The sequence below is a fragment of the Marmota flaviventris genome, chromosome 6, assembly GCF_047511675.1.
Source record: "Marmota flaviventris isolate mMarFla1 chromosome 6, mMarFla1.hap1, whole genome shotgun sequence".
Lineage (NCBI taxonomy): Eukaryota > Metazoa > Chordata > Mammalia > Rodentia > Sciuridae > Marmota > Marmota flaviventris.
In genome coordinates this window covers 116,856,527-116,881,791 of record NC_092503.1, presented here as the reverse complement: position 1 = coordinate 116,881,791, position 25,265 = coordinate 116,856,527, and the positions used below count along the sequence as shown (strand labels likewise).

Below are 25,265 nucleotides of genomic sequence, written 5' to 3'. Positions count from 1 at the left end.
TAGGCTTACACTACCAGCTCTCCTGGCCAAGATTCTAGTTGATTCGGAGCAAAAAATTTTAAGTCCTATTGAAAGATGGTACTAACGGGGCTGGGAGTTTAGCTCAGTGGTGGAACATTTAGGAGGCCCTGGGTTCTATCTCCAGCACCACAGAAAAAGATGAGGAGTATGGGAAGAGCGGGTAATCCACTTACTATACCCCTACACCCCCCAAATGGGGCTGCCACAATTCTTGTAGCCTCTCTTCCATAGCTACAGCACCTGGTTTATTCTGGTAACCCTGCTCTCCATCTTTCCCCTGTGAGGACTAAGAGTTGCCTCTGGGATTCTCCCTCCCTCTGTCTACACCTTTGTAAATAATTCCCTCTGTGGTTAATCCTTATAGTGTGCCTTGTTTTTCCTGCCAGGACCCTGACTGGATTAAGTAGTTCAGGAACTATTGTTATAGTTCATGCTCTTATTAGATTTTTCCTTTATAGAAACTTGGAATTCAATCACAGTATTTAAAATATTAAATCTTATCCATAACTATTAGTGCCTGGCCTTCAGTAACATTTTTTTCTTAAATTAAAAAAAAAAAAAAAAAAAAAAAAAAAAAATATATATATATATATATATATATATATATATATATATATATATATATATATATATATATATATAAATAGGCTCAGTGAGTTAGGAGCAGTAGGTTTCAGAATTGGAAGATAACTTAGTACCATGGTTCTTAACTTGACGAGTGACGAGTCTACGTGAATAATTTCTGCTGGAGGTGGTGGTACACTCCAATGAAGTTTCAAAAATTACAAAGGGCTGGAGTGCTGGGGATCCAGCTCAGTGGTTGAATGCCCCTGGGTTCAACTTCTTGTGGGGGTGGGGAGAGATAATTTCTGTATGCAGAATTTTTTTTTAAATTTCTTATGTGTTTAGTTTTCATCTTTCATATCCAGAAATTTTTCTTTCTTTCCTTTTTTTTTTGTCAGGAAATCGAACCCAGGGGTGCTCTATCACTGAGTAGTCACATCCCCAACAATTTTTTATTTTGAAACAAGGTCTGGCTGAATTTCTCAGGCTGGCTTCGAACTTGTGATCTTCCTGCTTCAGCCTATGGACTTGATGGGATTACAGGTGGATGCCATGGCATCTGGCCCCCAATATTATTCCTGGGATTGCCTCAGTCTTCCTAGGGGAAGAGGCCCACGTAAATTCAGCAGCCTTTACCAGGCAGGTCAAGGACTGTTTGCAGAGAGGCTAAAATGCTCTTCCTGGCATTTGGTTGGGGGCCCAGAATTTAAACTAAATCTTCCTTTTAAAAATGTCCCTTTCCGGTTACTTGATAACGGTGATCACTTCCAGATTTGCCTTTTGTGCCAAGCCCTGAGGTGGGGGCGAGAAGTGGGAAACCTGCTAGAGTCGGTCAAACTTTTCAGAGCCAGGCTTTTCCTTAAATAGCGACCCGAACAGTCATAGTCTGGGCCCTCGGTTCACAAACAGGTCCGTAACCCAGGGAGCAACTTTCCATAGCGTCTGGAAACGCGAGGCTCTCAGCCCAACCGCTCACAAGGGTAATTAATGATGCATCCAATGCTCTAAGCTTGTTTGGAGCCAAAGACTCTATAATCAGTGCTGGAGAGTTAACGCCGATGGTGTTGTTTATCAAACCGCGCCCTACATGAAGGAAGCGAGGGGGAGGGGTCTGTGGATAAGGTGGTGATCGACAAAGGGGGAGCGCCAGGCTTGCGGCCACCCACGCGCGCCACCACACGTCTCCACCCACCTGACGGAACCGCCTGAGCGCGCTCCCAGCAACCGCGACTCTCGCTGCGTTTGTGCCGCCACGTCACGGCCTCCGGCGCTTCTCATTGGGCGAGCTCATCCAATCACGTGACCCCGGGATGGTGTATAAATACGGCGAGGAGACGGCGGTGGTCCGCCATTTCGTGGACGCCGGGTGAGCGAGCGCATCTGCGGAAGCTGAGCCGGAATAGGAGCGGGAAGATCCATCGGATCGTGTGGATTTGAGCCTCCGCATTTCTAACCCACGATCTCGGTGAGAGACTTGCGGGGGAAGAAGGGAAGTGGAATATAACAACCTAGGTGGGGCCGCTCAATGGCGGCGCCAGATTGAGACAAAGAGGCGCCGCCGCCATTTTGTGACGTTCAGCACGGGGCGGCGGCGGGGGCTCCCGGTCCATCGAAGGATGTTTCCTGGCCTTGGGAGGAGGTCTTCATACCCCATGGGGGCGTCAGGGATGATCCGGGGCTCTAGGAGAAGAGGGGGGAGCCGTAACCGAATTGCGCTCCAGGTCATGGCCTTTCGATTTTATGGCGCCTTTTTCCCCCCCTTTGGCTCCTTGTTTTCCTGGAACAGCTCAAGGTTTTTTTCAAGTCAGTATTAGAGATTGGATCTTTTTATCCCATACGAAATGGCCTCGTAGCCACCTGTTGTTTGATGTTTTTTTTTAATTCGACTTCTTTACCGCCCGGATCTTAACCGTTCCCCCCACTCCCCCTTAAACGAACTGCTGTCTTTCAGGTTGAGTTGCAGTGTTCTTAAGGTTACTTCCCATTCATAGGCCTGAAACCGGTCGCGGAAAAGTGTTTTAAAAATCGATTTTCACAGGGTGGGGTCAAGGCAGAGGGGATGTGTCTGGACTTGGTCTTTTGATTAGATAAACTTAAGAGAAAAACGTGGTGGGCACGAAAAGCCCGTCAGCTGAATTGAGAAGGTTGCTTTTACGTACGTGATCAAACAATTTATTGTTGGAGTGACTTTCAGCATTGAAGATTTATCAAGGAAGGACCCAAATGCAGTGAATTTTTGCATAAGAAATACCCTTTTTTGTAACCTTTTTTTTTTCCGGGGGCGGGGGGAACCTGGGTGCTCTACCACTGAATTATATATCCCCAGGTTTTTTATTTTGAGACAGTGTCTTGCTAAGTTGCCAAGGCCGTCCAGGAACTTGAGCAATGCTCCTTCCTCAGCCTCTAAAATTGCTGGGGTTGTGGCTGTAACAATTTTCTTGAGGTGAAAGTTACATAAGATTTATTTTGAAGCGGAACGATTCAGTAGTACTACTTGATAATCAACAGTGTTTTGCAGCCATCTAGTTCCCAACCACTTCCATGATGCCCCCAAGGAGACCTGTAGCCATTAAACAGTCGGACTCCCAGCTCCTCCCAATCGCTGACAACCACTAATCTGTCTCTGGATTTACCTGTTTTAGGTATTCCATATGCGCGGAACCATATAGAACGTGCACTTTTATTTCTGCTTCAACGTGTTTTCGAGGTTTTTCCATATCGTAGCATTTGTTAGCCCTTTGTTTCTTAAGTTATTACTGAACGACTTGTACCACATTTTGTATATTTGTTGAGCATTTGGATCGACATCTTTATGTTATTGTCAGCAGTATTCCTTGAGGTTACTTTTTTCTTTTTATGGTGTGAGGATAGAACACTTGGTTTTGTTGCTTAAGGAATTTGCACCACATACTACTTGGATGTAATGACGTGTATTAGCATTGTTCCTGTACAAAAGGAAGTTAATGTGGAATCAAGGAAGTTTTGTTGTTTAGTTAAATTTTTTTAACGGTGATAGAGATCAAAGAGATGCTTTTTTTAAAAAAAAAAACTTTATTTACTTGTATATTTATATGTGGTGCTGAGGGTGGAACCCAGTGCCTCACATGTGCTAGGAAAGAGCTCTGCCAGTGAACCACAACCCCAGCCCCAAAGGGATGCTTTCTTAAGTGAAAGAAAAATTTGAATATTAAAGCTGGTTAGGTTTTGGCTTACAAACACACTTAGGTCTAAATGTGGTGGCTTTGTTGGAACTTAATAGCTGTGGATGAATGATGGGGAGTTTTTTTAATCTTTTTTGTTTTCTTTAGTTAAAAACAATGCATTTATGCATTTTGATACATCAAACATAAATGGGGTATTTTTAGCTGTGATTTTGTACATGCCAACTGTTGTGTGAGGATTGAGGGGTGTGAGGTGTACGTATGTTTGGTGCTGGGGATGGAATCGCAGTTCCTTGTGCAGGCTAAGCGAGGTGTCTTTAACATTCAGTGATAGCCTTAGCTGGAGTTGGTAATGTAAAATGGCCAAAATGGTGTCAGCCTTATGTCTTAACTCTGTTTAAGCCTGGGAAAGGATGAAAGAGAGTGGCAAATCTTATTATTTGTTAAATTTAGTTTGAAATTAAACTAGGGAATCAAGCTTAACCATTTTATATATTAGGAAAATGAAGCTAGGCAGTGGTGCATTTGTAATAACAGAGGCAGGAGGATGGCAAATTCAAAGCCAGCCTCAGCAACTTAGTGAGGCCCTAAATATAAAAAAGGGCTGAGGATTTGGCTCAGTGGTTAAGCACCATTGGGTTCAATTTCCTATATTAAAAAAAAGAAAGAAAAATTATCGAACTAAATACTGGCTTTCATGTTTATTAACTTGGTTTTTGACTCCCTGAAAGTTTGTTTTTGAGCAGGTTTTACTAACTTTCCTAAAGGCTCTTTATTTAAAAAAATTTTTTTTTAAAGTTGTAGATGGACAATATCTTTATTTTTAATGTGGTGCTGAGGATTGAACCCAGGGCCTCACACCTGCAAGGCAAGTGCTCTACCACTGAGCTACAGCCCCAGCCATCTAAAGGCTCTTTTAAGGGTTAAATGAATTAGGTGAAATTCAACTTTCATGGTCCAGATGTGATTATTCCAAGGAGGCTTTTTTGGTTTTGTTTTTTAATTTGCTAGTTTCCTGGAGGTGTTGGTAAAAATAAGGGGGAAATTGATTTATGGGGGGCCGTGCTGGTGATCACACACAGGGTCTCAGCTTGCAAGCCCTCTGCTACTGAACTATATTCCTAGCCCAAGAAAGGGGATTTCAAGAGTTTTTATCATTTTGTAATTTTTTTCTTATGATCTCTGTTTTTAACTGTAAATCATTTGTATACTTTTTTTTTTTTTTTTGTTACAGAAATGCATCGTGATTCTTGTCCATTGGACTGTAAGGTTTATGTAGGTAATCTTGGAAACAATGGCAACAAGACTGAATTGGAACGGGCTTTTGGCTACTATGGACCACTCCGAAGTGTGTGGGTTGCTAGAAACCCTCCCGGCTTTGCTTTTGTTGAATTTGAAGATCCCCGAGATGCCGCTGATGCTGTCCGAGAGCTAGATGGAAGGTAATTTAAAGATTAATGTATACTAATGGTAAATTTGTTGCCTGTTTTTGTTTTGTTTTAAAGATTTTTGTGGCTTTTAGGTGACTTGAGAGATTCTATATTCTTTATTTAAAATTATGATTATGCAGAGGCTTATTGTACTATTTTAAGTGTTTGAGATATTTTTATTTAGGAAGTATGAACTATTTACCTTTGTTTATAGTGTCCTACTAGTTGATTGATAATAATACTTGTCAGAGTAACAGGTGTGTTGATCTTCTCTCACTTCCTGGCATTTGAAAATCAGTTCATAAAACCAAGGAAAACCATTGATCCAAAAATTCTGTTTCAAATTTTCTTGAAGCAAGTCATATTGCCTTAGATGAGATCCTTTTCTCCTTAACTGTAATCAAAAAAGAGGATCCAAGAGTTAGCTCTATAGTCATATATGAAAGGTCATTACAGGTTACATAACAGTTTTCCAGGACACATCTCTTCCCACTTACTGTTCAGATATAGTGGCTTGTTGAAACTTAATGGCTGTGGACAAATAAAATGGGAGACCTTTGTGATTGAGGGGAGAAAAATGTCCAAAATGGTTTTCTCTTGGCTTAGAGCCCTATTTACAGAGAAGGTTGGAGGAGAGTGACTTAAGTTGAATAATAAATAAATGCTGGGACCTACCTCCAGGGAAGAAATCACATAGGGATATAGAACTAGTTCTTTTTCCCTTTTTTTCCTTTTGGTACTGGGGATTGAACTCAGGGGCACCAACCACTGAGCCACATCCCCAGCCCTATTTTGTATTTAGAGACAAGGTCTCATTGAGTTCTTAGTGCCTCTCCATTGCTGAGGATGGCTTTGAACAGGCAATCCTCCTGCCTTAGCCTCCCAAGCCACTGGGATTTCAGGCGTGTGCCACTGTGCCCAGTTACAGAACTCGTTCTAAAAAGATAAATTCAGGAATCTTCACATTTAAATAACTATTACAAGTTAATATTGAGTTCAGTAATCACACTGGTTCTAACAAGTGGAAAAAGAAGAAAGTTGGTTTCTTGTTAATTGGTGCTTTCGAAAATCCCATTTGGTTGTTACACTTAATTTAAAATTAGACTGGGAGTCAAGCGCAGCCATTTTATAGTTTAGAAAGTGAAACTAAGCTGGTCCTAGTAGTTATGCCTGCTTATTTCAGCAACCTCTGGGGAGTCTCAGGCAGGAGGATCAAAAGTTCAAGGCCAGTCTCAACAATTTAGACCTTGTCTCAAAGAATGAAAAGGACTTGGGATTTAGCTCAGTAGCAGTAAAGGGCTCCTGGATTCAGTCTGCAGTGGTTAAAAAATAAGGAAAAGGAAACTAAAACTTGTTTTTGGTATTAAAAGGTCATAGACCTGCAGATAGGTTCCTTGCAAGAAGTAACTAACTGAATGTTTACTTTTCCCTGTAATAGACATCATAAAGTTAATGTCTCTGCTTTTCCATAGAACACTTTGTGGCTGCCGTGTAAGAGTGGAACTCTCGAATGGTGAAAAAAGAAGTCGAAATCGTGGCCCACCTCCGTCTTGGGGTCGTCGTCCTCGAGATGATTATCGTAGGAGGAGTCCTCCACCTCGCCGCAGGTACTTGAGAGAGAGCGTGTTTTAGATATCGGTGTAATGGAGTAGCTAGTAGGAGCAGGTATTTCTCCTAAAGTTTGTTGGTGGGTTGTAAACTTACTGTGAAGATTCGGAGGTTTCTACGAAACATTTGCTGGGTGTAGTTTGGGGTATGTGAGTTGTGCTGAGTGTTGGCTTTTTTGTCTGTAGGTCATTGTTCATGTTGGTAGTCAGTAACTTCTATCTTGGATCTATCTTCTAGTTCATCTTCTAGTTGCATCTTTCCAAGTCTTCCCTTATACTTCAGTTTAGGCCTTTTTCCATTTCTTGACTCCATAATGACGAACATTACATTCAACTCTAGCTCTTCACAAAAATGTGTTTTCTACTAGCACAATTGTAATATTTATCAAACAGGCAGCTGTTTTAATGTTACAACTGGTAAAGTAGAAATCATTCTGAAACTAACTTAAGTCACTGACCAATAAAGGGGGCTAAAAACGAAGTAATCCCAGTCATCTGTTCTTCAATCCCAAATAGGAGAGAATTCAGTTTTTTTATAATTGAAAATGGCATCATTCTTGGACCAGGCAGTATTGTCTGGATGCTAACTCCACATCTCCTCAAACCTCCAAAATAGTTTCTATAGGACTAAATTTACCTCTTACAGGTGAGTGAAGTCCTAGGAGATAGGAGTTCAAAATCTTGCCCCTTTTGCTATTTTGAAAAACAACACACTGTTGCCCATCATAATAAAGAGTATTTGTTAGCTAATAGATGGTTGTACTGATGGCTTGTTTTTCATTTTTTTTGTGCTTTTTGGTCCATCTATTAATAAAAATGAACCCCGTTACAGAGTCACCATCATGTCTCTTCTCACCACCCTCTGAATCTGCATTAGCCAGTCAACTAGCCCTTTCAGCGTCATGTGACCAGCGCGCCCCATTCAGCTTGGCTGGTGTCGTTTCACATGACCCAGGCTGGCCAGTCGTCAGGTTGCACCGCCCTTTGGTTCCCGAGCATGCTGTTTTCTCTCAGCCTTCTCTCCAACCTTAACCAAATCGGCAGCAGCCACCTCGACCGCCCACACATTCCTGGCCAATCAGCTCAGCTGTTTATTTACCAAATGTCTTCACAACAACTACAGCAGCAGCCTTCGGCTAACAAAAAAGCAGGAAAAATCCACAACACCCCCTTCGCCAACCAACTAAATCCAACGCAACATCTGGCAAAACCTTTTCAGCAAATTCTTCCTGGCCGTCAGTCCGGCAGCCTCACCTCACCATTTCTAGCTTGTTGAAACCCAAAACTAGTAAGTTTTTCCTGCTTATACAGTTTACTGCTGGTTAAAATAAGGAGTAAGCGGCTTAAAGTAATTCTTTTTCTGGATCAAAGGCTGGCTGTGCATAATTGAATGGTAACGTACATATATATTGCTTGAAAAAAAACTTTTAAGGGTGATAGGGAACTCATAATGTAACTAGACCTTCAAGTGGAACTTATTTGCATGTGTGAGATGCCAAACTAAAAATTTTAATATCTCTAACAGATTTTAGCTTTTCTTCCTAGCAAAAATTTGTTGAATCCTATCACCTTTAAATGGTTTTACTAACAGTTTTCAAAATTTTAAAAATTTGGGGGTGAAGTGTGGGCCAAGCTAAGGTAATTTGATAAGCCTAAACACACTCTTAAATGTGACGATCACAAATGCAGTTCTAATGTAGCACTAAGTGGCATCAATATTTACACCTATCGCGTTTTCACAAAATTACACTATCCACCTGGTACCTAAGTCTCGTTACGGACTTACAGGTTTGCATGGGTTCCAAATACTGGTTTATGGTACTGTTTTTGGAACTACTTGTGGGACTACATTTTGGTGTGGTGTTTGGGTAGTGAAGTTAGTTTGACATGAAGTTTTGCATTGGACAGATCTGCTGTGAAGCATTCTTTGTTAAAATGAATCCATGGTTGGAATACCTGCTTTTCACTTGAGCTTTTTGTTCCTTAATCCTTCTGTGCCTTTTTTTTCTTTTCTTTTTTTATTTTTGGACGATGGGTGCCAGTTCTTCGGCACATTCACTGGGCCCAACAGTGAGATTGAAAAGTTGGGAAATGCCTCACGCCATTAATAGTAACTGACAATTAGGCTAATTTTCTTGTTTCTGCTTTTAGATCTCCAAGAAGGAGAAGCTTCTCTCGCAGCCGGAGCAGGTAAATAATTTTGTCTTTAAGCCACGTTTTCAGGAATGGTAGTGTTTCTCATTCCTTTGCTGTCTTCAGAATGACTTAATTAATGTGATAAACCTTGACTTTAGTGAATCAAACAGCATATAAAGCCACTGTTAAGTTGTAGTATGAGTCATCTTTGAGTTTTCAGACTTAGAAAATTGTTTCTGCTAGGTATAATTATCATAAATAAATTGCTCTAACATTCTATTCTTCTTTGGTTAGGTCCCTTTCTAGAGATAGGAGAAGAGAGAGATCACTGTCTCGGGAGAGAAATCACAAGCCGTCCCGATCCTTCTCTAGGTCTCGTAGGTAAGCTGTCTAAAGACTTAAGCTGCTTAAGAACGTGCATAGTCTCTTTTAAGCCATAAGATTTTTAAGTTTTTTAAATGATGATGCTTTTGTCACTGAGGGTAACCAAATTGCAAATATCAAATTTTGTTTTTTGTTCTTGTTTTTAGCCGATCTAGGTCAAATGAAAGGAAATAGAAGACCAGTCTGCAAGAGAAGTGGTGTACAGGAAATAACTTCATTTGACAGGAGTATGTACAGAAAATTCAAGTTTTGTTTGAGACTTCATAAGCTTGGTGCATTTTTAAGATGTTTTAGCTGTTCAAATTTATTTGTCTCTTGGAACAGTGACACATATGATGTAATTCTCTATGGTTTGAAATGGATCATATGAGGCATGTAATACCAATAATTGTTACTTTACAATGTTCCCTTAAGCAAAATTGAATTTGCTTTGAACTTTAGTCTTGCTTAGACTGAAAATAAACCTCTAAATCCTGCCCAGCTAAAGTGTGATGTTCTAATGTTATAGGAATAAAACTGGCAAAAAAAATCAGTTAAATTTCCTTTTTTCATAGCTGAAGTATAATACACAGGTGTAGATGAATAAGCAGTCTTTAAAAGCAGCGGTGAACACAGGCAAGCAGGTAAAGATGATAAAATCGGCACTATTAAACTAGAGGTTTTGTAAAATTCAACTAGTCTTCACCCCTGGGCAGAGGTTGCCTAGCTGGTATAGAATCTGATAAGTTTCAAGAAAATTTACCTTTGCTTAGGTCATAAGTTCTTATGTGATTGCTATATGTGAATGCATAGCTATTTGTAACATTCATTATTTGTAAATTTGAGATTTTAAAATACCCATGTCCTGCCAGTTTAAGGGTACATTGTAGAGCTGAACTTTTTTGAGTTACTGTGCAAGATTTTTTTTTCCATGCTCTCATTTGTAATATGTTTTGTGAGAATCCTTGGGATTAAAGTTTTGGTTACAAATTGTTGTGTAACTTGAAAGCCTGTTTTTCCTTGCAAACTCATATCTGAGCTTGGTACCAAGTCCAGGTATAACATTCCTATTGGAAGCCATACTTATATTTTCTTGTAAAGTGCTTTTGAATTAATAAAATATTAGCATAATTGTAAAATAGTCAGTTGAACCCACTGTTACCATTGTTCTTTTCCCATAGAAAGCAGTTGATTGATTGCACAGCTCTTATTTTATAAGAAACACAATAGTCTTTTGAAGTGAAGGGAATTTTTGGTTGTCTCCTTATTGTTAGTAGTTAAGCATATTTTGGGAGTTGAAGCCAGCCAGTTCAGGGTCCATGATATTTGGTGACTAACATTTTAAAATAAGCAGCAACCTGGCATATTGTATCTGAAGTTAAGTTACCCATAAAAATGGCTTTTATCTTTAGCATGAAAACTTCCACAAAGTTTTAAAATTTGCTTCCATTTTATAATTTGAAGTGTTGCATGGAAATTCCAAACTGATCCATCATGATGTAAAATTCACAATATGGTTCAAATGTAACAGTGCAGAATTGAATATGGAGGCATGCATAACCTTCCTCTTAGAAATCTGGAGGAGTTGTAATTTCAAAATTTTTGTGCAATTAGATTAAATCATAATGCAACAGTCTTTTGTGGCTTAGTTTCCTTAAATTTGGTCTTTGAAGATAGTTTGGATCACATTGTACTGACTTTGTCTCTAAAGACATTGGATTGAGTTCAGTCTAAAAGGGGACACTAAGATTTAGGTTCTTGGAACACAGTGGGTAGAGCGCTTGCTTGCCTAGCACATGTGAGACCCAGGTTTCAATCACCAGCACCAAACACCAAAAAATAAAAGACAAATTATTTGTAGTGGTCCTACGAACCTTTCACACAAAGAGGAGAGAATTGGTGTCAGGCTCAATAAGGAGATGAGCTTTTACACAGTTACACATGATCAAGTAAGACACTGACCTACTGGGAGCTCCAGGTTTGGACCTTTTGTCTTTTGGCATTTCTGCATGTTAAGACCTGTTCCTGTTCGGAACAAACCAGTGTATGTTGATTTTTTTTTTTTTTTTTTTTTTGGTTTGTGGGTTTTGTTTTGGGGTTTATTTGTGTTTTTTTTTTTTTTTTAAGTTTTTTTTGGGGGGGGCAGTATTCAACACATAGGGTCTTACATTGAAAAGGTTTCTGTAAAACTTTGACAGACTGTGGATAGATGTGGCTAACAGAAGTGATTCAGAACCTGGAATTTAACCTCCCCAAGGAGTTGTCAATTTTGTAATTATTTTTAACTAGAAACCCTAGCCAATCTTTTGACTTATGGAATATGAGCCAGGGACAGTGGCACATGCCTTTAATCCTAGCAGCTTGGGAGGCTAAAGCAGGAGAATTGCAAATTCAAAGTCAAGCAACTCAGCGAAGACCCTGTTTATAAATAAAATATAAAAAAGGGGCTGGGGATGTGGTTCAGTGGTTAAGCACCCCAGGGTTCATTCCCTGGTACCAAAAAGAAAATATACAGGATATGAAATTGATTTGACATTATAAATTTTGGTTATTTGGAAATTTTACTGTCCTATAATTGCTAAAATTATAGGTCACATTAGCAAATCATCCATTTTCTCAGTTGACTGTAGTGAAAGAAATCAATTTTGACTTGTGATCGCTACTGATGTTCACTAGAGGTCACTGTTAGTACTTCTTAATGATTTAAGAAAGCAACAGTTGCAGATGCTTGATCTGTGGTTCTCATTTCATTGTGGGTTACTTCTGACCTCCATCTTTCAAAAAGTTCAAAACAATTTATAAATTAGCCAGATGAACTTTAGTTTTGTGACATTTAGATACATGTCAGCTACCATTTATATACTTGAATATGTTACAGATCTTTAAAGATCATGTGATCTGTAAATGGTATCTGCACCCTATTAGTTTGCAGTTAGTAGTAGTTCACATGAAGCATATATCTTTCTGGATGGGAGATCCTAGCTACCTTTTTATTATATCAGAGCTCTGGTTCATTTTGGTACAGTGCTGCTTAATTGGGTATGATATCAATTGTAAAGATCTTTCAAAGCATACATAGCCAGATTATAGGCCTATTGACATTTTTCCAGAGTGATTTAGCCATATGTAATTTAGAAGAATTCTAGATGATAAAACATGCCTGGTTATGTAAGACCACTGGTTTAGTACTTTGTCTAAATGTGCTTTTGTTTTCATAATCTTAAATTGGATTTACTTGTCCAATTTAGTTGGTAATCTCTTCCAGTTGTATATTTTTGTACTGCCAGACTGTTGCCTTCTGGTTTTCCATTTTTTTGAGAACATGAAAGATTTTTGTAATTAAAAGTCACTGAAGAAAAACTGGGTTGGAGTTATATTTTTATCCATAAAACAGTCCGGTAATGTTGAATTTGACTTTGAACATCCATGGTAATTCCCATTCCGCTTTAAGGATTCATTGCATTTTCTGAAGACTATACCTCTACCCTTTATTCAGGCTCTGAGAAGAGATCATTACAACTTGTTAAACCTAAAGTAACTGCTTAGTCTTGTCTGTGCAGCATTTCCTTTGTTTTATTATAGAAATTCCTAATACAGTATTTAGATTCATCATTTAGTAGCCTGGGATTTTCTCAATTATCTGGAACACATAACAGTAGTCAAAGGTGATTCTTAACATGAAATGCATGTGTAAAAGTGTTATTTTTTTATCCTTAATTTTCCATTCAGTTCTAAGAAAACATTGTAAAATTATCTAAGCACAAAAGTCTTTAGAATGGGCATTTTTGTACCTTAACTATAAGTTAGATTTGTCTTCAGAAAATGAAAATCTCAAAATATAGATACTGTGCTTACCAGCCATCATTTGGAGAGGCCTGAGGTGATGTGATGACTTCAGATGTTCACTAGAGGTCAAAATTATTATGGTTGATTTCTAGAGCAAACTTAAACCTCAAGAAAAGATAACAGAAAAATAGTTACGGTTGAAACCCTGCCCCCCCCCCACCCCACAAGCCTTGTTGAAGTACATGACCTCATTCAGATTTCATTTTCGGGGTGGACGGGTTCTTAGGTGACAGAGCCATAGATGTTAAGATCCACACCAAGATGAACATTGTTGGGATTAAGTTGCTTAGTATTACAATGCTGGCTTTGGTGAGGGCCCTGTGAGGGTGGTTACTATTGTTTTGATCATTTGAAAAAGAAAGTGGAAATTATGGTGAGTATAACAAGAATACTGTGGAGCTCAAGTTTCTTTGAAAGAATTAACTCCCCCAGGAAATAACTTCTCAAACTCTGGCAAGTTTTTTGAAACAAACATTCCTTTGAGAACTTTGCCACTAGAATTTCATTGTAATGAGAAAATTTAGATAAAACCACCTATGGGAAGTTTTTAATGAGAGTATTTTACAAATAGAAATGGAAATGTGGGGTTGTCACTTAATTGTTACACCTTCACAAGGCTAAACCCAGGACACAGGCATTTGTTGGAATGTGGTATAGTAAGTCACACCACCAGCTCATTATCTAGAAAGAAAACAAATTTGTATTTGACCCAATCAAATGAGCAGTTTATCTTCACCTTAGTTTTAGATTGAGGTAATTAAGAAGTGATAGTTGTGGGCTGGGGATGTAGCTCAGTTGGTAGTGTTTGCATGCACAAGGCCCTGAGTTTAATCCCCAGCATAAATAGATAGGTAGATAGTAAAGCTTTCAGTGTTCTGCAGAGGACTTTTGGACCTGGAGTTGTTAGAAGTGGATCTCCAGTTGAAGGACTTTTGAAAAGCCTCTTAGTGCAACAGCAGGTTGAAATTGGTAAATTTAGTCTAATGGAAAGATACTAAAGGAAACTTAAAGGCAGAGCTTCCAATGGAATAACAAGGAGAGGCTAAGGTTACATGAAGAAATGAGTGCCTTATGTGGAGGGTTAAGGGAGGAAACAACTGCATGTTCTAATTAATGTTTAGGGGTAAAAGATCCGGTCTAGTTGGGGTTTATTTGTTTGTGGTTCCTTGTATGTATTAGGCAAGTGCTCTATCACAGCTGCATATCTAGTCAATTTTTTTTTTTAACAGCCACAGAATTATGTGTTCAGTTTTAGTACCCCCAAGAAAGCCATGAAGTTGAGTACTATAATAGTACACTAGTGAAAACTGCTGGCTCATGAATGTCTTAGGTTTCATGGGGACAACAAATTAACTAGAAGTCCTGTTTGAACTTCAGAGGGTGAGGCTGGGGTTATTGCCTGCCCAGTTTGTAAATTGGACTATTAGGAGGGCTTAACTGAACCTTAATAAAGGTATCTACCTTTTATGATTCTGGAAGCTTCAGTGAAGATGGTTGTGGTGACCTGAAAGGAAGTGATATTTTAGAGTACTTTTATTAAACACATATGTATCATTGAGAAACTTGAGAGGTGACTCAAGACCAGGAAAAGGTTTAATGCATCCTATTAGTGTATTCAGGACATAGTCCACTCATCCCCAAAGCCCTATTTCTACTTTTTTCTTGGTCAATCTAAATTGTAAGGGCGATCATGTCAGGAGTTGTTAAGACATCTTTTCAATTGTAGAAGTGTTTATGGGGAAAATGCCAATAGTACATTACATTGTAATACCTCCACATCCCCAGCCCTTCCCACTCATTTTAATTCTTAGAAATGTGGCCATATCATTGGTAAATCTTATTTTAGATGAGGACTGGTAAATATCAAATTTGGGGGATATTTATTGATACCAGGAATTGAGCCCAGGAGGGTAGCCAGCCCTTTTTATTTTTAATTTTGAAAATAGGTCTCACCAAGTTGCTTATGGCTTTGCTAAGTTGCTGAGGCTGGCTTTGAACTTTCTATCCTCCTGCCTCAGCCTCCTGGACTGCTGGGATTACAGGTGTACCACACCTGGCAAATTTGGGGAACATATTTTTAAGATTTTTTTTTAAGACGGACACAATATATTTATTTTTGTGTGGTGCTGAGGACTGAACCCAGTGCCTCACATGTGCATGGCAAAACAGGATAACCCAAGATAGCATATAGTACAGCATTTAGTGAGTTGATGGGGGAACCAGCTAACAGCACGCACATTTAACCAGTTGGCAACTTGGTGATTAAAACCATTTAGTCCACCAGCCGCTGCATTCTGTTGACCTGGAAAAAAGCACATTCCCTTTCTCAAAATGATTTTGATTTCTGTTAGAGATGAAGAGAGGGCTTTTGAATATCACCCAAAACTGGTAATTGAGCCAGAGCCAACTTTTTGGATATCAACAGTAGTTGATAGGAAGAACATGGTTGAAAAAGGTAAGATAGTAAAGAGAATGTGATTACCTCACATTGTTGAGGAAGAGATTGATGTTAGAAGGGTTGTCCAAGTTTGCAGTCCAGTGGATTGATCTGAAGTGCAGACTCCAGGTTGCAGGACCAGTTGTGGATAAACTAGAGGAGGCCCGTAGAGTCTGTCAAGAGGTGTGAAGGAGGTTTTGGCTAAGGTGTCAGAGTCGGTGGCAGAGTACTGAGACCCCAACAACTGATCTAGTGCTTGTTGCAAAGAGCAGTGTGATGTTAAAGCCTGGCAGGCTTGGAAGCCAGCAGCCCAGTTTAAATCTTGGCTTCTTCGTGGCTGTATGACTTTGAACCAGTTAAATAATCTCCAGAATTTTATTTTTTTCATCAAAAAATGGTGAAAAGAGGAAGGACATTCTAAACTGCTTAAATTTTGTGTACACAAACGGTGACAGGGATGGGCATAGAGCACACTAAACAGCTTCTGGGTAGGCTCACACTGACATTGGTAGTATGCACTCAAGTAATGGCTTAAAGATAGCTCCTTTTGAGCTGGGTGGGGTTTTGTGCACCCGTAGTCCCCACTACTGGGGCGGCTTAGGCAGGAAGATCATTTGAGGCCAGCCTAGGCAATATTGGGAAAACATGTCTCAAAACTTTTGGTGCTAGGCAGGCAATAAAAATCCCCCATTATTTGCCTACTGGGAGTGGGTGCATTGACTTGCTCTCTGTATTCCTGTTTTGAGGCTGCAGGACACTGAGTTCCAAGGTATGTGTGTATTGTTGGAATCACCTGGGGAGCTTTTGAGAACTGTTACCTGGGTTCCCTCCTTCCCGGGGTTCTGATTTAGTTTGAAGTGGGTCCTGGATGCTGGGGCTTTGAAAGTTCCCTAGGACCCCATAGTAGTCCTGTTAGCCACTTTTGAGTCTCCTTACCCCACTTCCTTCAGCCTCCATGTATAAGGAATAAGCCACATCTGTGTGCTTGACCTGGGACCCTGCCTACTGGCCACACCCTCTTCCCAGCCCTGCTGTTGCTGGCAGAAGCAAGATGCAGTTTCTTCTGATTCAGTTTCGGTTTCTTTCATTTCTTTGTTTCTTGGTGTTGAGGATCAAACCCAGGGCCTCACATGCTAGGTGAGTTCTCTACTGCTGAGCCTCAACCCCAGCCCTGATTCAGTTTCTTAATAGGCTGTGGCATTGGACTGAAAACTCCTGATGTTCCAGCACCCAGATAAAACTCACCAGAAAATGCTTTCCTTTGCTTCTTCATTTAACACATTCATATTTCTGCTACTGGGGGAGAGATCCCCTGAGCAAGGTTTGGGGAGAAAAGGTAGACAACCAGGAGGAACCAGGAGGAAGGGCACTCAAGTGGAATTACCATATGCTGAGTATATGTGCAATGCTTGTTTCTCTTGGAGTTGGGGTAAATCTCCAACTCCAAGAAACGCAGTGTTCTCAGCTGTTAAATTTGGGCCCTGATATTTTATAAAATAAAAATCTTTCACCATTGAAATGAAATTGTTTTTGTTGTTGCTGGGGATTAAACACAGGGTTTCATAAATGCTGATATGCAATCTACTGCTGAATTAGTTACACCCCCAGCCCCAGGGAAGCCCTTTCTACACATTCAGCATTAAAATAGGGCTGAGGGGCTAGGGATGTGGCTCAAGCGGTAGCGCGCTCGCCTGGCATGCGTGTGGCCCAGGTTCAATCCTCAGCACCACATACAAAGATGTTATGTCCGCCAATAACTAAAAAATAAATATTAAAAATTCTCTCTCAAAAAAAAAAATAAAATAGGGCTGAGGACAACTTGGCGGTACAGGGTTTGTCAGTAATGAAGAAACTTCTGGGTTCCATTCCCCCATACCACAGGAACAAAAAAATTTTTTTAAACGTGTATATGTGTACATACATATATATGTGTTCACATAACCTTTTTTTTTTTTGTAGTTTTTTTTTTTTTAGTTATAGATGGACTTTTGTGGTGCTGAGGATCGAACCCAGCGCCTTACGCATGATAGGCGAGTGCTCTCTCCCTCTGAGCTACAACCCCAGCCCAGGAACCTTTTAATATGAAAAATTCATAACCTTTTTGTAAATATCAGGTACTATGCTAGAAAACGGGTCAGATGCTTGAAGTCATTACACATTGACCTACAGGAAGTACATGTGGACACTAGAATGAGAACTGGAGCCAGAAGGGAATGATAGGATAGTTATTTGAATATAATAAAGTGGGTGAGGGCTGGGGATGTGGCTCAAGCGGTAGCGCGCTCGCCTGGCATGCGTGTGGCCTGGGTTCGATCCTCAGCACCACATACAAAGATGTTGTGTCCACCGAAAACTAAAAAATAAATATTAAAAAAAAATTCTCTTAAAAAAAAAATAAAGTGGGTGAAATAAGCCTGAGGCTGCCAAATTGGAAAAATTAGGAAGTTCAATATTTTCACCAATATACTGGTCTTAGAACTAATAACTGCTTTTGTAATGTAGTTTGCAATGACCTATTCCATGTGGTTAAGGAGTATTAATATATGAAATGTACATAAAAATATTACCATATGCTGAGTATATGTGCAATGCTTCTTTCTCAACCCGTTTGGGGTAAATCTCCAACTCCAAGATAGTGTATATCCTCTGATAGAAGGGCAGTAGTTGGATTAGGAAAAACTGCATAGTTGGAATGAAGAGTAATCAATATTTCTAGACAGTGTCTTTAGAACTTAGCAAGACCCTGTCTTAAAAGGGTGGGAGGAAGTATTGGGGGCGGTGCTAGGGATGTGGTTCAGTGGTTGAGCATTCCTGGTTCAATCTCCAGTAGCACAAAAAACAAAACAGTTGCCCAACCACCCACTAGGAGGCAGTGCTGCACCTCTGAGAGAAGGCCGAATTCTTTCCCTGAGGTCACAGGGACCTCTTCAGTATAATTGAGTTTGCAACTGACTCCAAAGATCTTCCCATATGAACACAGTAGTGATAGTAATGACCATTCCTTGAGTACTTTTGTGCCAGCATTTTGCTGAGCATTTTACACCAGCTCACTTAAACCTAACCACTTGAAGCAGGATCTGTGATACCATTTAGGTCCCCAAGATGCATTTTCAGTATTTGGTGTGGGAGAGGTTTCAGTTCAGCTAGGTGTTGAGTGGGATTTGGGTAGAAAGTTGGCTATAAACAAGAGCCATGTGTGCCAAGGCAGGAAACTGAGAAGGTTCCACGTGCACTCACAACTGACCACCCTGTGGATTTGTTCAGGGTGTGGGTGCCAGGGCTCGGGAAGGACCCTAGAGATCATTGGGTATGATTTTCAAACTTCAAAAATAACCAAAGTATTTGGGGGATGAAATTTTGTAAATTTATAGAATACAAATATTTTTAATGAAATAGTTATAATAATATTTCTTTAGTTTATTTGAGGAATGTGATCTTAGATCAACCCCAGAGCCCAATTCATTTCTGTATTTTGGTTGTAAATGTTAACAGTTTTTAACACCTTATTTTGCAGTCTCAGTGGTGAAAAGAAAGTCTAACCCCAAGCAACACAGAAGTGCAAATTCACTTTAGCATGGTGATGTGCATATGGTGAATAGGTTTTATGTAAAAAAAAATTTTAAATGAAGCTGGAGATCAAACCCAGGACCTCAAGCATGCTAGACAAGCACTGTACCACCCAACTACACCCCTAGACACCGAAAAAGAAAACTTAAAAAAAAAAAAAAAATGTTAGGAGCAGAGAGTAACAAGCCTGTGATCCGAGAGACTTTTGTGAGGCAGGAGGATCCCAAAGCCAGGCCAGCTTCATCAACTCAGTGAGACCCTGTCTCAAAAAAAAAAAAAAAAAAATTAAAAAGGACTGCTGTAGGGCAGTGGTAGAACACCCCTGGATTCGATTGCCAGTACTGGAAAAATAAATAAATTGAATTGTGTATGTATTTTAAACTCGGGTGTCTGTGACACCCCTGTTGCCATTGGTGTGATACTCCTGGTGTTACCCACACTTTATGCTACAGATGAAGAGCTGAGGCCCAGGAGGGTGGGCTGAGTTGCTCAGAATCATGAATCTCAGCTGGGGCCATCTTCTGGGCTGGGCCTCCTGACTCCCAGACTAGTGCTCCTCAGCATGCTACAGCCTGGTGGTTCAACCTCTCACCCTGAGAGGCCTCTCACCTTGGCCCCTTGCCCGTTTCCCTGGCAGATAAAGGCCTCAGACAGATGGCAAACAGAACTCAGTTCCAGAGTCAACACAGGTCTGATTCATCCAGTGGTTTGTGCCTGCACGAGCCCCAAGGCTGTCTTCTGAAAGATCCTCTCCTCTTTTTATCACTTATTCTCTTCACTGTGGCCAGATTGGGACTCTTGAGCAACAGGAAAGATACCTGTGAATGTGAGAATTGCACTGGTTCGTTTTTTAAAGAGGGTTTTCCAAGCCACAGGGCTCCATCTGTCCCATTCCCCTGGGCAGCTTAGAGCATTACCCCATCATCCAGTTTCAGTATCAGGGTGGGGCCACAGTGTGGGGCGGGGCACTGTATTACTAGGGCTGGCCCTGTTGTCTGCAGACATATTGGCAACAAGTGTTGGCTCAGGGCACTGAACAGGTGGCTACTCACCCCCAGGATTTAAAGAATGCTATTTATCTGCATTTGCCTTTATAGACTTTATTATTATTATTATTTGTCCTGGGGCTTGAACCCAGAGATACTCTCACTGAGCTACCTCCCCAGCCCGTTTTACATTTATATATATATATATATATATATATATATATATATATATATATATATATATACACACACACACACACATTTTTTAATGTTTTTAGTTTTAGGTGGACACAATATCTTTATTTTACATTTATGTGGTGCTGAGGATGGAACCCAGTGCCTCATGCATGCTAGGCAAGCACTCTACCACTGAGCCACAGCCCCACCCTACATTTTTATATTTTAAATTGTCTAGGCTGGCCTTGAACTTGAGATCTTCCTGCCTCAGCTTCCCCAGTAGCTGGGAGTGCAGGTGAGCTGCCGCCATGCCCAGCTTTCATTTGCTTTTAGAAAAGAGGACTCAGTTTATACATGGTGAGACTTTAATTTACCCCTGCTTCTTTTGTATTTTTTGAGAAAAGTTCGTACATCAAGTCCGTTTTAGGATATGTTTCTTATCACAGTATAATTTGTATTTATTTACTGGGGATTCAACCCAGGGCTTTGCATATACCAGGCAAGTGCTCTACCACTGAGCTATAGCCCCAACCCCTATAATTAGCATTTTTTAAGAGAACAAGTTGTAATTGTTGAATAGAAGGAGAATAGGAGATGCAAACATTGTTTTTAGGAGAAACACATTTTAAAATTCAGTTCAGGGGTTGGGGATGTGTAGCTCAGTGGTTTGGTTGAGTGCTTCCCTAGTATGTGTGAGGCTCTGGATTCAATCCCAGCACTGAAGGGGGAAAAAAAAATCATGCACTATAACTTTACTAGTTGGACACAATTCTGCTATTTATCAACTAGTTAAACTGATCTTAAAGGACCCAGGGCAGGTCCCTGGAGTTTCTCTGATGGGGAAAGCTTTGCTCAGAGGTTCTGTTTAAGGAGTAAGGAAAAGGTTTTAGGAGGAGGAAAATGTTCTGCTTTCCCCAGAGTTGAGGTGCTGGCTTGGTGACACTGCCGTCTATTTGTACCCCACTCCTAATAGTGAAGGCTTGACTTCTCAGGGAGCCTCAGTCTCCCAGCTGTGGACAGGAGCCACACTGTTTCTCTTCCAGGCCTGTTGGGACAGGGACGTGGGGTGACGTATGTAAAGCACTAACTGCCTGGTTCAGAGTCAGACTCAGCAATTTCTTTCACATCACCCCACCCCCTTTAATTAATTACTTTAGTTCAAAGGTAACCCATGACTGTGGTAGAAAAATGAGCACATACAATCAAGAAAAGGAGGGACCCAATGGCTTCTCTGGTTTTGTAGTTTTCCCTGGCTTGTGTGCTCTCTTTATTCTGTGTGCTTGGCCTGGGAAGGGACTTGGTCATGTGTGGAGGGGGTCAGGCGATACCATGACCCCGGGCACTGTCGTTCTGGGCTTCCCCCTCGCTGATGGGGATTCTTAGCTCTTATTTTTTTCTGGTCTTTTCTGTTTTGGGCCTGTCCATTTTGGGGTTCCCAGCAAATAATTCCCCTGTTTTTGAAGGGGGAAACAACACACTGTTTCAGTACACTCCCCTGCTAAAATTATGCAAGGAGCTGGGTGAGATCAAGTATATTATGGGCAAATTATTTCCCCAAATCTATTATTAGGATCGTTTTACAGCAGCCATCGAACCTCAGTGGTGTGATGGTCAAGTCATAACCTGCTAGTTGGCACTCCCACCCATCTCCTGTGCCAAGAGGGCAGTCAGATCTCCTGGTGGCCCTGAGGGTCAGATGAAGGGAGGCAGGATCTGTTTCCATCTGTAGAAGGAGGCAACCCTGATAGACAAGTTTGCTCTACCAGGACCAAAGAGCCCTCAAGGTCTTTCCCTGCACCATCAATTAATTTTATCTTATTACTATTATTATTTTGGTACTGATGGTTGACTCAGGGGTGCACTACCCCTGAGCTCTACATCCCCAGCCTGTTCCCCTTTCTAATCCTGTATTTTGAAGACAGGTTCTTGCTCATTTGCCTGAGCTGATTTGGACTTAGGCTCCCACTGCCTCAGCCTCTCCAGTAGCTGGGAATACAGGTGAGCCCCCAAATTTTTCTTAGGTGACTCAAGACAAAAACATGAACTGTTAAACTGCGCAAGTTACTCAACCTTTCTGGGCCTATGAGGATGGCACATCCAGAGGGGGAAAGAGCAGTTAGGTGTATACAGGGCACCATGATCTGCCCAAATCTGCCTGAGGCTATAGAGGATGGGCCTTTTGTTTTTCAGGGACCAGGTGAATGTTAGTATTTGGTCAAGACTGGACCATTCTCTCTCTCTCTTTTTTTTTTTTTTTTTTTTTTTTGGTACTGGGGATTGAACTCAGGGGCACTCAACCACTGAGCCACATCTCCAGCCCTATTTTGTGTTTTATTTAGAGACAGGGTCTCACTGAGTTGCTAAGCACCGTGCCATTGCAGAGGCTAGCTTTGAACTCACGATCCTCCTGTCTCAGCCTCTCAAGCCACTGGGATTATAGGCATGTGTCACTACACCCAGCTTGGACTACTCTCTTAAAACTCAATTCTCACAGAATTCTGTTAAGAATTCCTGCCCCCACTGTACAGATGCAGACACTGAAGCTTAGAAGAGAACCTTACCCCAGAGGAGGGCATGCCATGGCCAGATGCAGCCGAACTTTCCAGCGCCCTCTACTGTGCATGCTGTTGGCAGCCTGCCACAGGACCCGCCCCTGTGCAGAGGCTAGTGAACGTGGGCACCCACAAAACCCCTGGAGAAGGTGGGTTCTTTCGCAGAGACAGTGGATGTAAAGGTGACAGAATTGTCTTTGTCAGCTCATCTGGCCATTCAGATCAGCATCAGAAAGGTTTGCATGACATCCCCAAAGGAGCACACTGGGGACAGAGGTCCTATGGCCGTCTGGAGACCTGGATTTGGCTCCTGGCAGTACCAATATGCAAGCCCGGGCAAGCTGCTCTGTGTCCTGAGCCTCAGTCTCTTCATCTGTAAAATGGAACCAATTACATGACTTCACAGGGCTATTAAAGGGTCTAAATGACCCTTACTGAGAGCATCTGGTGGGTGCCAGGCCTTGTTCACCTGTGGTGACCTAGGTCATCTGCACAGCGGCTGTCATAGAGTAGGTGCTATTATGATCCTAATTTTTGGAAACAGGCACAGAAAGTCGAGTAACTTGCCCAGTTTAACAGCAATAGTGGAGGAGCTGGGGTGGAACCCAGCCTGGCTCAGAGTAGGTGCTCAAGAGGAGCCTTGATGTGAATAAATGAATTCTGGAGCTGGTGAGTGCTAGGTGACAGTTTTCTGAGTATCACAAGACAATTCAAGAGAGACACCCTCACCAAGGTGCAGGATCTGCTGGAGGTCCTGTGAAGTCTGGCAGAGCTGAGATGAGACTCAGGCCTCCAGGTCACCGTGCCCAGTCAGGTGTTGTAGGAAATACAGCTCAAAAAGTACAGTCACTTCCATAGTCATTAATACACAGTCTGAATGAACTCCAGGGTGCTGCCATCTTCCATATTTTACACCTTGACATTGTCTCCACGTTAGCATGCGGTGTGCTACAAAAATGGCCATAGATGACTCTCTGCAATGCTGGAGAGCAGCCCAGGCCTGCAGAACCCCGCAGGAACACCTAGAAACAAACACATCTGCTAGAAGGGCTGCCCCTTAGAGCAGGGGAGTGGAGTGAGTGAGAGCCCTGACCTGAGGACAGCAGCCATCCCCTGGGAGTAGGATTAAGTCACCCACTGCCTCTGTGGGACTAAAAGTAATGAGTAAAAATGAGACTGAGGGCTGTGGCTGAGGCTCATGGTAGAGCACTTGCCTAGCATATGTGAGGCACTGGGTTCAATTCTCAGCACCACATATAAACAAAGAATCAGCATTAAAAAATAAAGAGAGACTGAGGCGGGGCATGGGATGTGCATACCTGTAATCCCAGGGACTTGGGAGGCTGAGGCAGGGGGGTTGAGGGTTTGAGGCCAGCCTCACTGACTCAAGTGAGGCCATAAGCAGCTTAGGGAGATCCGGTCTCAAAATAGGAAATATAATGGCTCAATGGCTGAGTGCCTCTGAGTTCATTCCCAGGTACCAAAAAAAAAAAGACTGGATGAGATCACTGTGCCAGCTCTGGGTACAAAGGAAAGATGGGACCATATTCTGGGTTGCCTCACCAAAGCAGGGTCCTGAAGCAAATCTGTCAGAAGGTGGGTGAGAACAGGGGAAAGGTCAGCTTCAGCTCCAGACTGAAGGCCCCATGCAGGCCCCAAAGTCCTGAGAAAGGTGAGCATCTGAGGTTGCAGTCACCTGCTGTGCCCTTTTCACCGAGGCTTGGCCTAACCTACTGTTGGCCTAACCTACTGGAAGACAGGGATATAGGCCAAGAATCCTGTGGTGCGTGACTACTGGCTTGATCACCAGGGGCCTGCCATCCTCTGGTCCAATGGGTGCAAACGGCGTGTGCCTGCAAGACAGCAGCCACATCTCCTGGGGACCTGGGAGCCCAGTGAAGGAAGAGGGGTCTGCATTTACTCCACTGTACATCTGTAGAGGAGGGCAGTCGATAGGACCTCTCCTGGCTGCTCACCTGGCTCTGAACTTCCCTGGGCACAGGGCCTGCAGTTCCAGGCTCTGGTCACAAGGTGGCAGCAGGGGGAAGAGCAGGTTCTCAGTGTGCCCCCCTGACTGGTAGGTTTGCCTTCAGCCCCCTGGAGCTCCCGAACACCAGGGTCCTTCAAGAGGGGGGTGTTTACAACTAAGACAGTGTTTAATAAATACTTGTTGGAAGAAAAATGAGTGGTTTGCTTATTAAGCATGAAATGAGGTAGAGGCCTGCGACTCCAGTGGCCTGGGAAGGGCAGCCAGAAGAGATGGGTGTGGTTTCCAGGAGGTGAATGTTATGTGGCACCAGGGCCTCCCACAAGCCAGGCAAGCACTCCACCACTGAGCTGCCTCCAGCCCAGGAAGCCACATCTTCACGCCCCCTGGTCCTCACCATTCACCAGCATAGAGATGAGCGTGCGCGCGCG

At 41.8% G+C, this 25,265-nt stretch overlaps 1 protein-coding gene across 1 annotated transcript; it reads left to right on the top strand.

The window, feature by feature from the left end:
• Positions 1–1,938: 1,938 nt before the first annotated feature.
• Positions 1,939–10,272, top strand: Srsf3 (serine and arginine rich splicing factor 3). The gene is made up of 6 exons (XM_027943590.3): positions 1,939–2,050; positions 4,981–5,188; positions 6,649–6,783; positions 8,935–8,973; positions 9,214–9,300; positions 9,450–10,272. Exons 2-6 carry the CDS (start codon positions 4,983–4,985, stop codon positions 9,475–9,477), a joined length of 495 nt encoding a protein of 164 aa, XP_027799391.1. The 5' UTR covers positions 1,939–2,050; positions 4,981–4,982; the 3' UTR covers positions 9,478–10,272.
• The last annotated feature ends 14,993 nt before the right edge of the window (positions 10,273–25,265 follow it).

What these genes read in the sequence shown, in the direction of transcription:
- Srsf3 (XM_027943590.3), top strand. Translation starts at nt 4,983, where the DNA reads ATGCATCGTGATTCTTGTCCATTGGACTGTAAGGTTTATGTAGGTAAT. An exon ending in GTCCGAGAGCTAGATGGAAG is followed by an intron (nt 5,189 to 6,648) that starts GTAATTTAAAGA and finishes GCTTTTCCATAG; the next exon opens with AACACTTTGTGGCTGCCGTG. An exon ending in AGTCCTCCACCTCGCCGCAG is followed by an intron (nt 6,784 to 8,934) that starts GTACTTGAGAGA and finishes TTCTGCTTTTAG; the next exon opens with ATCTCCAAGAAGGAGAAGCT.